The 18008-nt window shown below is 40.5% G+C and overlaps 1 protein-coding gene across 2 annotated transcripts in view; it reads left to right on the top strand.

The window, feature by feature from the left end:
• The first annotated feature begins 2968 nt into the window (after positions 1-2968).
• The window catches only part of ssbp2a (single stranded DNA binding protein 2a), a 42006-nt gene continuing 26966 nt past the window's right edge, over positions 2969-18008 (top strand). For both annotated transcript variants that reach the window (XM_062543240.1, XM_062543239.1), the window contains exon 1: positions 2969-3079. In XM_062543240.1, the coding sequence (XP_062399224.1) occupies positions 3024-3079 (56 nt within the window). In that variant the 5' untranslated portion in view covers positions 2969-3023. The remainder of the gene's footprint in view (positions 3080-18008) is intronic.

Genomic DNA, 18008 nt, shown 5'->3' with positions numbered 1-18008 from the left:
CATTTTTCAGTGTCAGATCACTTACAAATATGTTTTGCTAATGTTCTGCAATTTCCCTTTTCCTTTTGGTTGGACAGCTCACAGCTGTATTTTGAGTACTGATGTTAACACTGGTGTGAAAACAGCTACAAAGCTAACTACCCGGCAGCATTTTTGGCAAGTAGACCTAAGTCTGCATTATGATGATTATGATCCGATGATATGGGCCTTATGACAGGTAAGAACATTCAGCCCCATATGCTTTCAAAAGCCTTGGATTTAATCCCAGCTGAAACCAGGGGAGACATTGGTGGAAGTATTCAACAAAAAAGGATTTTGCTTTTAGTATGTAGTGAATGGTACATAAAGAGGTAAGATACATACAAAACACACAGACATGCCATTGTGAGCCCAACATCACACACATGCTGAGCAACTGGCATGATTTCAGATTTCTGAAGGAATGGTAGTTTTGAGTACAGCAGTGCATTACTGCCAAAACACTAACAGAATGTGATATCTCAACAAGTCACAGTCCGTTACCTAAAACCTAAGCTCCCGGAGGTGTGTGAGTAGCTCAAGAGGAAACATTTGCGACTCAGAAGAAGGAAAAGAAAATAAAGAACATTAATTCTGTCAACTAATGAAACAAAACAACTTTGAATGCTGGGTTAATGAAAATGAACTATCTTAAGTGTTGCTAGGACAGAATCCAGATAGATACTGGTAGATCTCAAGTGTCGCTGTAGGACATAATCCAGATGTACCTACACAAATGGATACTGAGCATTATAATAAACAGAGACATTTAAAGGTGCAGTTACCGGCCTTGCCTGCTATTTCACATAGAATGAATCTGTATGAATGTATGAATCTGCGATGAATGTGTATAGTGACATATAGTTATAGTTATAGTTATTATGACTCTAATCAGATAAACACTTTTTATGACTTTCATGGTTGATGTCACACACATTTTATGACTTTAATTGGACAGGACAGTACAGAGAGTGACAGGAAGCAAATGGGCGAGAGAGATGGAGCGGGACCGGAAAATGACCCAGGGTGGACCCGTGTACATGAAGACTCGAATATGGTATGGCCGCTGTATTACAGTACTTTTGATCCCGTGAGGGAAATTCAGTTACCAGTTGCACCACAGCATTCCCCCTTGATGTACTGTATAACGTAACATGACCGCCCAAAAACTGACAATGATGTGAGAACACATACGTTTGTGAGTCTCAAGTGGCTCTGACATGTTTCTGATTTTAGTATTATATGCCTTCCAGGATGATAACCTGTGTTCACCATGCAGACAACAGATCACCGCAGGGGACATCACTACTCAATTTGAATCAGTGGATGCCACCCTTCAATGATCTACCTAATGGAACAGAGATAGAGGAATACAATAACACAGGCAAAAACAGACAAAAAAAAAAAAAGAGTTGACCGTTCCAGACAGAGGGAAGAGCATAGAGAAAATTTAGCTCATCCTTTCCAACTAGGTCATTTTGGCAGGGACATTATGTAAGAGTAAACATCCAGGCCCCAGGCCTGTGCGACATACTGTGACTGAGTCCCTGCTTCTCTCTCACACGTCTTAAAGCAACACTATATCCAGCACAGTCCATACCATCATATCACATCTCAATGGTCTTTGATCACATCTCACAATGATATTGCACAAAAATAATGCTTTCATATTTAGGACATCTTATTTTATTTTATTTGCACTATAGCCCTCGTATGAAATATTTTAAAATGTAATTTTGCTTTCGGTTGTTTTTAAATGTTAATTTTCAGGATAGCCCATGTGTGGTTCTGACTGAACATCTCACATAATAGATCAGAGAATGTAAAATCACTTTAAGGAGAGGTCCATTTTTCTTTTTCCCGACCAGTTGAAGTCATGGCATGGCATGGCCTAACCTACCTGGGTGTGGGCTGCCGGTTAAGACAACATTAACGGAGCCCACCCTACTAGAAATAAATGCATAAATGAGCATCTGGTCTTTTTGTGCCAACTCATTGTTCTTGTTCTGGGTATATTTCACCTGATTTTACAAATATTTTGTCTTTTTGAAGGGACTGGTGAAAGTCTTCTGAGGCAGCCAGATAGGCTACACCTCTGTATCTGCATTACTATAGTCAGTGATGGCCTAAGGAGAGACATGTGGAGATGAAATAATATAGCAAATCTCTGTCTGTCTGACTCTCTCTCTCTCTCTCTCTCTCTCTCTCTCTCACACTCACTCACTCACTCACTCACTCACTCACTCACTCTCTCTCTCTCTCTCTCTCTCTCTCTCTCACACACACACACACACACACACACACACACACAGACACACACACGCACACACACACACACACACACACGGCCATGTAAACAAATATACCAATAATATTTATTAAGCTGGAACAGAAAGCAATTCTGGTCTAGACACATTTGTTTTGTCAACAATTTTGTGCTGTGTTTGAGTGTCAATAGTCCTCATCCTATTTCAGAAATATGAAGTAGCCTAATAGCCTTTATTCACTCTTATGATGATCGCGTTGCAAGGCAGTTTAGTTTGTTTATCAACATACGCGTTATCTGCCGGTTGCTGTGATTATCTGCTATGACAAAAACAGGCTGATGTTAAACATCGTACTCTGACTGTTTCAAATTCCCCTTGCGTTTTGAGTGTGTGTGTGTGTGTGTGTGTGTGTGTGTGTGTGTGTGTGTGTGTGTGTGCAACCGCGCGCGCGTAGGCTAGTGTAGTATGTGTGCAAGCGCTTTAAGTTCACCTAAGCAAGCGGACCACCAGCATAGAGTGGTGAGGGTGATGAGGTGCATGTTTTGAAGGGATGTGTGTGACTCGAAGGCGTGGTCAGTCAACTGTCAGTCATCAGTATTGCCGACAAGAATGGGCGTCTTGTACATGTAGGACACCCAATGGTAAGAACCGCTGCTGGAGTCGCTATGGTGACGGGGTTGTAGCTCGCCAGGCTGTGATGGGTTGACAGGTGCGTGACCGTCGGTGCTCTCTGTAAGCATGTACACCAAAGGCAAGAGTAACAGCGTGCCGTCCGACAGCCAAGCCAGGGAAAAGTAAGTTTTATTTATCAGCTGGAGGAGGAGGGAGAATATCGCGGCTGGGAGAGGGCTTGGGCACGTGCCTCAGTCACACGCATTTGGTGAAGCGAGGCTGGACCGTGTTTGCTTCAAGTTAATGTGCAGTCCTAGTGTTATTTGGTCAGATGCGTTGAGATTTGCGAAGAACTTGCGTTGGTGGATGTAAACCTTAGGAAGGACGTACAGAGATGTAAAGCCTATTCAGGATTCATAGCTTTAAGTTTTCGTTAAACAGCTTTTCTGTTAATAATGTTAGTGTAGAAGGTGAGGAAGACCCAACATGATGTTTTCAATGTTTTTACAGGAATCATCATCTTTCAAAACTGTTACAAATGTTATGACAGCAGAAGTTAGGCTTTATAGAGAATGGGACATGATAAGCAAGGTCTATGCTTTATGTCGGTATAATTTAGGCGAATGTTATCATTCACGCCGTTTTTACGCCCGCAGTCATTAGCCTTCCAAGTGTGCTGTAGATGCTGTGTTCATTCAAAGTGAGTGATGTCTAATTTCGCGTGTAGCCAACGTGCTCCCACCGCATTACCAGTGCTGTGACAGGTTTTGGTGTTGAGAAGACCGGTAGCCTATGCATTCATTCCTCTGTTGCTTGATAGACTATGTTTGCACTGCCAAGACGCAACCGTCACAACTTGGGTTTGGGTTATATTGTCATAGTGAAGTAAGGGCACGTAAAAAATACATTGCTATGCTGTGTGAACTGTTTTGGTAAAAAAAAAAAAAAAGATGTGTTGGGTGGTCAGACATTCATATCTAGTAATTATCCATATCTAGTAAAAGTAGTCTGAGCAAATAGGCTACACCTAACAGGTCGATCCAAAAAGCCTATACTGTATCAGGGAAAAGGTTATGCCTTCCCAAGTTGACTTACATGGTAAACTTTTGGACGGTAACTGCAGTTACCTGTTTGTGCCCAGAGTGAATTATCTCTTGGTTTGAAAAATAAACCAGTCCTCAGTGTAGTCTTACAGTGATAAGGCACTGACAACGAAGTCAGGGAGAGATAAAGCATGATTAAACTCAGGGTATTTCTGACTTTGACTTTCTTTTAGTATTGAAGTATTGTATTGCCTTGAGGACTGACATAACCCTTGTGTGCTCCTTTGGGGTACTGCAGAAATGCTCCTACCACCTATCGTTGTGATGTAAACTCAATCAGCTATTTCTCCTCGTTTTTCAAGGCTGTTGTATTCAAATGAGAAGTTTATGGTAGTCATATATAGATGTATCTAATCTGAATGAATTAAGTGAATCTCGATGAATCTTTGAGGCTTGAGTTAAGTGTCAACTTTTCGCTATTCCTCTCTGTGCTGGAATATGACGTGTGATGGCAGTAAAATCCAGAGAGTATGATTGAACACCACTGTTGACATGAATAAGAAGTCCAAGAATGCTGTAAATAAAACTGGTCCCTTAAAGTGGACGTATTTCACATCTGTTTTTCACCTAGCAGCAGACTGCTTCAAATTGTAAATGCATCATTACATTACATTACATACTGTATTTCCTAATCAATCAAAAAAAAAAAACTGTTGTAAAGCCCCTACTCAAAAGGAATAATCTGAATGCTTTCATTTTGAACAACTACAGGCTCATATCCTATAGGCCATTTCTTGGCAAAATTGATGGAAAAACATGGTCTTTAATGAACTAACTTTGTAATATCAAATTGCTACAAAAAAAAATCAGTTCTGTTGTAGTGCAGCCTTTGACACAACATATTGCTACACTGATGGTTTGGATTCTCAGTTAACAATTGGCTCAGATTATACCTACAACATAGGAGCTTCTCTGTTGCCATCTGCAACTCAACACCAATGTTCTTAACTTATGATATTCCCCCAAGAATTGATTTTAGGATCCCTAATTGTTCAACCTTTATGCTACCATGGAACAAATCATTGCAGAATATTTTTGGTTTCCTATCACAGCTACTGTATGCTAATGACACCCAAACTATTAATGACACCCAAACTATTTCATGTCTCTGTTTTCCTCATCTGAACAAGGAAAAAACTGAAGTAATTGCATTTGGTGAAATGATGGAAAGACCTAGGCAGACCACTCAATTTAAGGGCTTAAAACATAGGACACTGCATTTTGAGTCTTAATGGGCGGCAATCTAAACTTCAACAGCCACATGGAAGTAATAACTAAATCAGCTTTGTACCGACTTAACACATTGCCAAACTAAGAGATCTTATGCCACAGCAAGATTTAGAAAAACAAAATGCTTTTCATTCCATTAGGGTTGATTACTAGCCCAGAAATCTAGACGCACCCTAGCGGCTAGTTGATTACTGCTATGGGCTTTTCACAGGCCTTCCTAGAAAGTGGTGAAAGTGATACAAAATGAAGCAGTGAGAGTTCTTATGAAAAAAACATGACCATCACTCCTGTATACAAGTCCCTGCTCTGGGTTCAACAATACACTCCAGACACTCCAGACCTCTCAGTTCACAGGAGAAACATTTTGTTGATCAACTCATTGCCAAAACCAAACATGGGGAAGCACCATGTAGCTTCTATGTGGTTCAAATCTGGATTGAATTTCACCGATGGCATACAAAAAAATGCTATAACTGCTACCAGTTAGATTGAGACTTAAAGGTACCATCAGCGATTCAATGTGATTTCTAAAAAAAAGAAAAAAAGAAAATGACCAGCTCGGCATATTCTTTTTTACCTGCCCAAATTAAATAATACTTTTGATAGCAATGTGAAAAAAAGCAGATGCATAGTTGGAACTTTCATTGGTCGTTGAATAAAGCTGCCGCTCCTTGAACTGAAGCTGCTTTGCATCTGCAAGCTGAAGCAGTATCACTTACAAAATCAAAGTAAACAAATAAGCTACTGTATACAAATTAGATTATATCAAGGAAATTAGGCTAGGAATAATGCTTTTTAAGATATGAATGTCCAAACATGTCTCCCAAGTTTCTGCAAAAAAGGGCAAAGAAAATGTTATAATATTGGAATTGACGGAAAAAAAAAATACTGGTCCTCACTTTGGTCAAGGTCAAATCACAGTGAACTTTATTATCCAACTAGAAGAAATTAATTCACATGTAGTATTCACAGACAAAACAGACAAACAGTGAACACAAACATAACAGAAGAAGAAAAAACTGTTTTCCTGGATTCTGTCTTATTTGTTGCAAAATGACATACCGGTAGTTGATTTTTCTTCATCTGATCAAATGCATTTACTTTTAATCAGATGCACTCTTGTGTTTGATGATACTGTGTGTGTGTGTGTGTGTGTGTGTGTGTGTGTGTGTGTGTGTGTGTGTGTGTGTGTGTGTGTGTGTGTGTGTGTGTGTGTGTGTGTGTGTGTGTGTGTGTGTCTAGGTAATGAACATTGAATTGGTGAATGAATAGCCTTGCATTGCCTTACATTGCCTTACCTAGACAACTAGGGAGTTTGGTCTAGATTAGTGCTGCCACTAACGACTAATTTTCTAACGATTAATCTTTCGACTAATTTTTCGATTAGTCGACTAATCTAAACAAATTTTTTTTAAAAAAAATGGTCAATTTTATTCCATTTTATTCCATTCCATTTTGTCCATTTTATTTTGAACTCAACTGAAGGGCCAAAACATGACATATAGCCATAGATATAGATATGCTCATATCAATATCAGCCTACTTTTGTAGAGTTAATAACAGAATTAATAACATTACAGCCGTTATGGTATTACATTACCAAAAATAAATAGGGGGTCAAAAGCAAAACGATTAGTCGACTAAAAAAATTGGCGTCGACTAATTTTCATAATCGATTAGTTCGATTATGTCGATTAATCGCGGCAGCACTAGTCTAGATGTGAGCAGAAACGCTAAAGGGAACTGGAACTGGGAACAATTTATGGTAGAGCTAACATACTGTTGATACCTCAAATGGATTTTTTTTGTATGCATAGTTGCAGAGATGTAAAAGTCCAGCTTCGGAAAGTATAGAAGTCCCGCCACATTGTTGTTCCAACCATTCACCTAGCCAGCTGATTCTAATTAGCACAGCTCTAGGTAGATCCGCTAGTTATAGTGAAATTACCTGTGCTAAGCACATAAGCAGAACCAATACATGGCAGGACTTACTTTCTGAAGCTATACTATAATGTGTGGCGCACTGATATCCTCGCTCTTGCCCTTTCAGTTTCACTTTGGAGTGAGGATACTGTGCCGAGTCTAAGTGCTCCCAATTGTTATTCGGCCACACAATATAGTTATCCCTCTTACCTGCTTAGAAATACACCACATTTTATTTTGTCTCGCCATACTTGGTCATGTGACTACTCGTGTAACTGTATTTTAATAGGGAAAACATGGAGGTGTTTGGTCGCTTCTAACTTCATCTCTGTTTGGATCCTAATGAATGAACTGGGCTAGCTAAGTTCTATCAAAGTAGCACCGCGCACCAGAGCCAGTGAGTGCACGCATTGAAACGTGAGAGGTATGTATCAACTCGTCTTAGTTAAGGGAATAACATAGTTTAATACGAAAAAACGGTGAAGTGTTCCTTTAAGTCATATCTCTGCAGTCAGTAATCCGTACATTGAGCCCTGCACTGTCTCTAAATCAAGTCACAAACAAGAGTGGTCAGGCGACTGCAGAGTCCTCTTGTGACAGGTGCACATACAGACTCAATGGCCCCCTATTGGAGCTGAGGATAATGAAACGTTGAGGTACTGTACTCTATGCATAATAGTAGGCTGCAGATGATTATACTCTCAGTATATGACATAATTATGCAGCTTTGCATTTGTTTTAGTTGCTGAGATGTACATCAGAGCAATAGGAAGTCTGTTATTAATGGTATATTACGATGGAAATAGAGTTATTTAAATCCACTACGTTGATCTGTGTTTCTTAGTCTGAGGGGAATTGTTTTCAATTTGAATTTTGTAATTGTATTACTACTTCAGGTACCACTGTATACACCGTACCAGTCATGGTGAAATCATGCCCTTGCTCCACCACTTTTGGAATAATAGAATACCAACCATGACCTAATTCACTTTGTTCTCGGACAGACATAGCCTCTAATCTTGGATTATACCATGATAAATTCACAGAATGCAAAATACCAAAATCTGACATGTGTCCTGGATGCTGACACTGCTCTGAGCTGCTTGTGGTAACGGCATGCTGTGCAGGGCCTTTAGACCGATGCTGTGCCTACAGTATATGCCCTAAATAGTACTCTGACACGTCAGCTTTCTTTTGACAAGAAGAATCTCTTTCAGATCTTCCTCATGCTGGCAGGACGAGTCAAGCCGTAGGAAAGTGAAGATGACTCTGGGGAGACCTCACATTAAGCACTCACTCGGGATACTGCGGGGCCCTTTAGATGTGACAGCAAGACGCTGATTGTATCAGATAGCAGGGAAGGATCTTACACAAACACATCTGACAACTGAGAGGATCCTTGAAGGTTTTCAGGTAGTCCATCAGAAGACGAGTGGAGATAGAGAACATCTATTATCAACAAACATCTATTACCTACTGGACTCTCCAGTAGTCGTGTAGCATTATGTTATCTGTGGCAGACAGCCCTGTAGATATCCAGTCTTGTACCTTTATCGCTGTCTGTTCACTAGAAGACAAACTGCTTATCTGCTCTTGTCCCTGATACATGCAAATGACTAATTGAACAGTATGTAGTTAGCCCAACAGCACCCCAATCAAGCTTAATAGATAGATAGATACTTTATTGATCCCCAAGGGGAAATTCAAGCAATTCAAATGTGTGCAGAGATGAAGATGCTGTAAGGTTCTGTAACTGCAAATGTTGCATTTGTCATGATCGCTATTTATTATCAATATTTGATGTCCACCACTTGACATCACAGAAGGAATTTATGCCCTCTGCATGTATGGTGTAAAAACAAACACTGTCTGACAAGCAGGTCTAGCTGTTTGAGAGTTGACTGACAGCTACAGTTAAAACATGTTCAAAATATATTTTTGTTGATGAGAGACGCCAGGAGGGGTTTTGCTTTCTCTGAGCATCTGTCTTAGAGCATCATAGAGCTTTTTTCATGTTAGAATATGTAATGCAAGGAACTCGAAACACGTTCTTACTTTCTGCATCATCTCGTTTACATATCTTTAAAACGGTTCTGCCTTTTTGAACCGGCCTTTTGCTCTTTACCCAAGTTTTATCTCACCCCGAGGATGAGCTTTGAATTAGGTTTCAGTGAACACAGTTCTTTAACTTAACCTTAGTAACCTGGTGTGAAATAACACCACAGCTCCACTGGGTTCACAACTCAAGCGCTCTATTTGCATTGTGTAAAAAAAAACAGTTTTAGAAGACTGCTCTAATTATTTTGAACGTACAGACCGCTATCACGTCTGGTATAGCCAGTTCCATTGATTACAGTGGAAGCTAATTGTTGTCAGCAGGCACTCAGCGAATGGAACGCTACAGCTACATGCCTGGTAGCCTCTAAGAGTTCAAAATGGCTGGTGATAACAGCCTGTATGTTTCCAGGGAGGAGCCTAATGTAGAGGAGGAGAGGAAGAATGAGGTAGTGTAGTGTGCAACACAGCCATGGTCTTTGTGCCATAGGCATAAGAAAATTAAAAAAAAATGCCTCCGTGGCCAGGGTTCAATAGTGTTTAGTGCATAAACTGCTGTTTGTGGTAGTAGTTGTGGTATGTGGACAGGCCTCCTCTGCCAGAAATGAAACCAAACACCCATTAATTTAGGATCCTCCAGTATTGCAATTTCCTGTAACCAGAACAGAAATCTAAATGTAAGGCTCGGCATGAAAGTAGAAGGAAGAGAAGGATTGGGCATATACATGTAGGGAATGTCAGAATGTCAGAACCATGGTTTCAAGTCAAGTGGCTGTTAGTTTTACATGATATTTTGATATATTTAGTGTTGCTCTCGGTAGCATACATCTCTGATGAATCAATGAAGCACGATGAGTGTGTTTTTTCCAGATGTGGTTTTAGGGGGAACAGTGTTGTTTCTGCCACGGCTAAAATACTTGCCTGCAGTGTTATCCACCTCAGATATTTCTCTTCAGCATTGATATGCAAGCAGCATCGTCTCACCACAACTGCAAGGTTAAGCATGCATGGCAGCAAGACTTAGAAACAACCTCTGCTCTCTCTCTCTCTCTCTTTCTCTCTCCCTCTCATTGTCTCATTCTCTTCATTACTTTTCACATGATAAATCTCTCTCTCTCTCTCTCTCTCTCTCTTCGCCTGTCAGTCGCATTCTCTCTGTATACCTCTCGTTGTGGATATTTTGTGTCAAGTCCTTCAAAAGTCATCACATACCACATAAACATTCTCAAAGCCTTAGGTACTTTCTCAACTGATATTGTTATAAATATTGCATCTGTGAAACAAGTGTGTTATAGTTTATGAAAGCATAGCTGAAGTGAGAAGAACTTTGGAAAGAAGAATTAACTTGTGCTTTTGGAATAAATTCTCATATTGCCTTTATGGCACGAGTGAGCATGCTAAGCTAGTTTGGTGCCTCTAGACAGTTGAATTCCTGCCAGGGTTTTTTTAATGGTCAAATGCTTGTGGCATTCTGCTCAGCCACATTACATCCCAACATCTGGAATCTGAGGATTGCTTAAAGGACATGAACAGTTACCAATAAAACAGTTATGTTTTTATTTAGTTTACAAGACATGTATTCTTTAAATTCTTTATATGTTTAGCACTAATTGTGTCCACAATCGAAGGGTAGAAAGAAAAATGTTTGTTTGTTTGTTTGTATGTGTGTTTGTGTTCATGGCTTGTGTTTCTGTTAGTCAGTTCCCTCGACGGGTGGATTTTGGTTCACATCGATGATGTCACCCAAAAATGACCTCCCATTGGTTGATGTCTCGTGTTCTCCTTTAGAGAACTGAGGTTAAATTCATAACCGTTATACACGCATGGTGCCTGTTCTTCCTCTTGTCCTTTCGTGTCTTTCTAATTGGGTGGCATTTCCTGTTATCCCAAACTGAGAACAATGTTGCCCCTTTGGTTGTTTTAGTCTGTCTTGATGGATGGCAGGACTTTTATGACTTGTTGATTGGCTGACCGCTCTTGACCTAGAGCATCGTGCCATGGTCTGATTTGTGGCCTTGTGTTTTCTACCATAAATAGAAAATGGCAACAGAAAATTTGACTCTGAAAACAGGAAACGGTTCTTCTAAACACCTTTTTATGTAATTAACATAATGTTTTCAACATACTGCAAATGTATCTAAATATTTGTGTCATGATAGTTCTTTGTGGTTTGCTTTTATTACAAAGACATTGTGCAAGAGAAAGCATTCGACTTTCAACATCAGACTGTGACTGGAGTGCATCTCTATGCATTCCAATGACTTACAAGACCTCACCACCATTTCGAATATTCATTGAGTGTTGCAATAAGTTGTTAGCAACTGCATTACATGGAAAGCAAACAAAAGTACACACAAATAGTCAGAGGGCTTTCAATTACTTGCATGTCAAGCCAAGAATCAAGAAGCACATACTCATACTGAACATTTCACCTACAATCCTTCTGGTTGCATTTAGTGTGAAGTTCCTTTGATCAGATGAAGTAAAACAAACATCTCTGAGATTTGTCATCTGTTGCTCTTCTGCTCGGACTAGATCTGAATTTGTTTGTTTTTCGCTCGCCCTTTCAGTCAAGAGAACAGTATCCATTTATTCTATTTGTTTACATGTTGGTTAGCTAAACTTGAGTTAGTTCCACTCTTTTTCACAAATGAAGTTGCCCATACGACGTTGGTTGAGTGGGATGTTTGTTGGTTAAACCAAAGGCATTTTGCACACCATGTTGTGCTGAGTAGCCAAATTGAAGAAGACCAAGCCCATGCCTATGGGGCTAACGATGCATCCAGTATGTTTGGTTGTCTATTTCCCCCTCTGTTGGGTTTGCCTCTGTTATTCCATTAAGACAGCAGTGTCCTTAATGAGAAATAGGGCTCTAAAATGACACTGGCTATTTTCTCCACGTATCAGTCGATTTTATTCCCCATCACACTAATAGCTATCTTTTTCATGTGGTCACACTTTCTGATACTCTTTGTTGCTGTATGTGTGTGTCTGTGTTTATTTATGTGTGTGCACAGTGTGTGCACTGTGCGTGCGTGTGTGCGTCAGTCGTGCGCGCGCGCGCGCGCGCGCGCGTGTGTGTGTGTGTTTATTTGTCGGTTTATGTGTGTTCCTCTCTCTGTCCACAAACACATAGAGAGAGAGACACACACACACACACACACACACACACACACACACACACACAGACACATATTTACAAGCCTTTGTCTATCACATGGAAGGCACAGTTTTTAACTGAATTGAAAGTAATCATGTTCAGTGCAGTTTAATAGCACATAAAGCCTTGGGTGCTCATCCTGATTAATGAAAGGCCCCCGGCCATGCAGTCCCCTGTGCACAGCCACCGCTCCCAGACTGTTGTCTCAGCAGTGCCACTGGCCCTTAACCCTGTGCTGCACAGACAGAGAAGCTGACCAGAGGTGTTCTGTGGTGGCTGCTTCTCTTACTGTCAATTAACAAATGCTAGTAAATCTGAGAGTGATCTGCTGATGTGCTTTTATAACTGCCTTTAACTATTTTGACTTCTTTGTGTGCAGAGTAAGCATTGGTCAGAGTGCACTGTGTGTATGTGTGTGTGTGTGTGTGTGTGTGTGTGTGTGTGTGTGTGTGTGTGTGTGTGTGTGTCTGTGTGTGTGTGTGTCTGTGTGTGTGTGTGTGTGTGTGTGTGTGTTAAGGGGAGAGAGGGAGTCTGCTGTGTGTGAGTATGACCTTAAATGGATGTTCAGTAATGAGACATGAAACTACAGCCCACTATTTTATGTCCTCTGTAAGTGAACCCGCAGTGTAGGGTCTTGGCTTTTGAGACTCCTTTGTAAATTGCAGACACAGATGTTTGTACGGCTGGGTTTTGCTGTTGGTGTACCATGGCTACTCAGCTTAATAGCCCTGCAAAGTTTGGCAGGACAGTACTGCCCCCCCCTCCTTTGTTCAAGAAAAAAGATAAACTGACTTAAACTGGCTTTCTGTGTTGTGTTTGATGTCTGATGTGTTTCACTGTGGTCCCTCCCTCATATATAACTGTGGGAGAGACGGGGAACAGACAAGGATTTCAATGAGGAATACAAAGGCCTGAACTGAGACGACAGCGCTATACTGAATCATTATTCTATGTATAGCCCTATGACCTATTCATTAATTTCCATATGTCTTCTTGCACACATTTTTATTTTCTGATATACCCAGTCCCAACGATACTTATCCTTATCCTAGTTTGTCTGTGTGTCTCTTGGCCCCTGCATCTAGGGTGCACGACCCCAGCGACCGTCTAGAGATGGTGGTGGGTGTGTGGGTTTGTGGGTTCAGGAGGTAGCCTGGTTTCCACCGTCAGTCCCAGCCAAGTGAGCAAGCTCCCCGTCCCAGCAGGGGTTCCCTGTCTTTATCCTCTGAGCCTCGCTTTCTCTCTCGCTCTCTCGCTCTCTCTCGGTCTCAGATCAGACACAATTAGAATATGAAAGTTTTCCACGTCTCAGGAGAGTTAATTGGAAGGTTCACCGTCAAAAAAAGAAAAAAAACCTCTCAGACTCCGTCTTTTCCCCCTTTACCCCCACTCCAAACCTGCCATTCCCTTGGTTCATTTGCCAACCTCAAAATCCCCTCCTTCGCCCCCCTACCTCGCTTTCATCCCAGCCTCAGATCTCCACTAAATCAGCTGGCATCACTCATGTGCCATAGTAGTATCCTCTCCGTCTTCACTCTCTTCTTACTCTTTCCCTTCCCTTCAACCCCTGTTTTTTCTTTTTTCTTTTGTCTCGCTATGTTCAAAATGTTTTCTTTGCAGAAAAAAATAAGAGTTTGGCAATTTGAAATGAAAATGGCTGTACTGTACATTCATCTTCAAATGATTTAGCCAAGAATTCATCGTCAAGATTATTCTACATGACACAACAGACACACCTGTCATAGATATCCAAAGTTCCTTATAGCATTTTGATGTAGAATCACTGTTTATTGTTTACTGTTACATGTAACATACAACAACAAGCTCATGGTAGGCCTACTGAATTTACCTCCGCCAAGGTTTTCCGCCGTGTTTTCATCGGGGACAGGCGTTGTTTGTCTGTCTGTCTGTCTATCTGTTTGTCTGTCTGTTTGTTAGCAAGATAACTCAAAAAGTGATGGATAGATTTCAATGACATTTTCAGGGAAGGTCGGACTTGACCCAAGAAACAATTAAATTTTGGCAGTGATCCATAATTCCGTCGGGATTCCGGAGGCGTTTATGTATTTCGCTTAGTGGTGTAATGGCATGGTATGGCCACATGGTGATGATCTTAACAATTTAGGTTCAAATGTATGACAACCTAGGAAGAACAATGCAGGCGGAGGTCTGCGCTCTCTGAGTGCTTTTCTAGCAAAGCAGTAGTTTTATCTGTCAAACTAGACAGATGGGAATTCCTGACATCTTGAACTAGTGCAGCATGGTAGCAACATCTGTCACATCTTAAACAGTGACATAGCCAGCTCTTTTACTTGTAATTATGACATGAAGCGCAAGAGTGGAGCTGCTTTCAAGCTCTTCCAAGAGTCCACACACTGTTCTGAGCAAACATCGTGCAAACTCAGTTTGTCACAGTCTGAGCTTGACTTGATCCAACAACACCAGGGAGCAGGATGTGCCAATCTCCCTACTATATTTGATGTTTCTGTTATTCCTGCAAACTGTGCAAAGACATACTGTAGCTGAGCATTCCTCTCCTCTCTGAGTGCCCTAAATGTGGGGCAGTAACATCCATCTTTTCGGTTATTAAGTGATGATGCAATAATGGGCTAATAAATCTCTTTCTGTCCAGCTTGCAGAGCAGCTCTTGTTTATCCATAGACAGTAAAATAAGCATTTTCCGCTATTCAGAGTAACCTTTAAGAAAATTGTTATCAAACTACTCACATGTTGCCTCAACCTAAAATCCTATTTTTCGCAGAAGCCTGGACGTAAGCCTTGATTGCAACATCTGGCTAGACAACTACATTAACTATTCACTACTTTATAAGTTGCAAAATCCGACTGGCTGCTATAGTATATTAGTAAAAGTTTTTTTCTTTATGAAAAAGCTATTGGACCTGTGACAACAGGCTAAACGACCTATGGGTGTTTTCTTAATTTGCAGTTCACAGGTATAATCTATAGTAGCCTATATCCCTTTCAGTGGTGTTGCATAAAGCACATACAAAATTAAAAGAGAATAATATTCATAAGAACCATGCTCATGTTATTGTATGATGTGAAATGCATTTGATGGAGTGTGTGTGCTACATTAAATTGTTCCTGTTGGCCAAAGAACAAAAGTTTTATACTATCAGTCCAAGTATTCTGTACATGTTTTATTCATAAGGAATTCCAAGATGTCAGGCTCTCTCATACTGCTCCACAGAGCTTGTCACTGCAACAGCTTGGTACCAAACAGTGGGAAACATTTTGTTCTCCACTTTTTCGCTCTGTTGCTAAATTGTCACCAGACCAAAGACGTGTTGAGGGAGATTGGAAGAGAGGGATAGAGAGAGCTGGAGAGAGAGAGAGAGAGTAAGTGAGTTAGAGAGGGAAAGATAATGGGTAGACAATGATAATGATTGGATTATGCTGTTAGTGTCCCTAGGGAATCTCAGTGAGATACAGAGATGTGAAGAGAGGCAAGGAGAGGAGAGGAGAGCAGAGGTGACTTTGGTACTTTGTTGGAGTCTGCCAGTGGAGATCCAATGGAGACACATATGGTTTGGGCCTTTAAAGGGTCACTGCACCCTAAAATAGGTTTTTTGAGCTGTTGATTGATTGAAAATACTCATAAGTGGTGAACTGTACTATTACCAGGGTTAATATTGACAAAAATCGTGTTTCTCGACAAAAGTAACATTTCGTCTGACTTTGCATTGGAGATATTGCTCTCTCGCGCATACTACCGTTTGAAAACATGCCATGGCATGTTGGTCCAAAATACTATTGGAATGCTGACGTTGTCCTGCACTTCTAGTCCGACACTACGTCACCGGGTCGTTACAAATTAGGACTGAAACGCCCCAACACCTGCTGCCCTACCTGTGATAAACCATGTCTGCAGCATTCATTCCCAGATTGACACGAAATCACCATGGTTGATTGGTTGCAGCAGTGCTGCATGCTCTCTCCAAATTTCAGAACGTCTCACCCATTTTCAAAGCCGTTTTCAGAAATGTGAAGTGGGTGGAGTTATGGGGTGAAGTGACTCTTTAAACCCTGCCACACTTGTCAGATGCACTAATAACCTTTATGGAGTTTATACTGCCACCACACCATGAGCATGACCCTCAGACTCCCAGTCTGTTCTGAGTCTACTTGTATAAATATAATGTAAAACACTTATCTGTATTTATCTGGCTGGCGTTTTTATCCAAAGTGACTTACAGATAGAGCCTGTACGATATGGGAGCGATACTGACTGATATTTGAGGATTTCAAAAACATGATAAATAAGATGAATACTATAAATCAGCCGATATTCATTTTTAACAAACACAATGCAAATATTTACTCTAATATTTAGCATGTTGAAAAAATCTGATCTACTGTAGATGGGACGTTGTGTTTAAATAGGCCTAACTAGAGTCTTGTTTTTTTCCTGTGATAAAGACTGTTGCCACAATACCTTTCCAGGTATTTACTGTACATTATGCTTTATGAATTATGGTATTTTTGTTGTTGTTGTTGTTGTTTTTTACACTGTTAATTGAACAATGTGATACTCTGTGTGATTGGAGAGGAAAATTGCATAATGTCCATACTCTCATGACTTACAGTTTTTTTCAATCGCTAACAAGCGTTTGTCCATTCATTTGACACATTTTCAAAACTCTAAACACAGTTAGCACAACATCGGTCTTTTGTGGCCATACCATTCACACATTTCATGTAGTTTTCACACAGTATGCAGTCAGTGAATACATTTCCACAATGCTTACATTTTCTTAACAGACAAGCTATACCTCTTAACAAAATGATGGATCGTTTTTCTATTATTTACGAATGTTAACACACAACATCCCACAATAGCAAACACAATATTCCAAACCTTAGATACAGTATAAAAACCTCTGCTTTGCAATGATATCAGTTCAAAAGCAATATACAGTATCTCAGCTGATAATACTGTAAACAAACATTTGAATAAATGACACACATGATGTTGGGTAAATTGGGCCAACCGCAGCCATTTCCAGTTTGGCTTAGACTCAGTGGCAGGGGTTATTTTTTTCATATGACATTGACACAGTAAAAGGAGGACTTTGAGGAGTGATGTTTTTGGAAACAAAAACAGAAAAAGACAAACACTGTGATGTCTGTACGAGGAAGAGTACGAGCAAGGGGCCCAGGAAGAAGGGCAGGCCAGTGAAAGGAGCAGTGAGAGGTGCAGGAGCAGAGAGAGGAGCAGGGCCAGGGAGAAGAGTAGGCCCAAGGAGAGGGCAAGGTGGAGGTGTAAGAATGTGTGGTGGTGGCATTCCAAGGGCTGCAAGAACAGTAGTCAGTGTTGAAATTTGTGCCACTATCATTGCCCATGTAATCAACCTAGGCCTTTCACTAAGAAAGGCCGGTGAGAATACATGTAAATAAAATATCAGATGCAATGTTGATGACACAGTCATTTTGTGTTTTTTTTTTTCTCCCCTTTTTACCTGGGCTTTTTGCTGTTGTTTTTTGTTCAGAATGCTCTTGTGTTTCATGGATATTTTGTTCACTGCAATGCTGTAAAACTTTTTCTGTTCTATCATAGTCTACTGTAATCAGTATTTATACTGCACCTCCTGTAGGCCTAGTGAACAGTAAAACAAAAAA

The sequence above is a fragment of the Sardina pilchardus genome, chromosome 8 (genome assembly GCF_963854185.1).
Source record: "Sardina pilchardus chromosome 8, fSarPil1.1, whole genome shotgun sequence".
NCBI classification, from domain to species: Eukaryota; Metazoa; Chordata; class Actinopteri; order Clupeiformes; family Clupeidae; genus Sardina; species Sardina pilchardus.
This window is presented reverse-complemented; position numbering and strand designations above follow the sequence as displayed.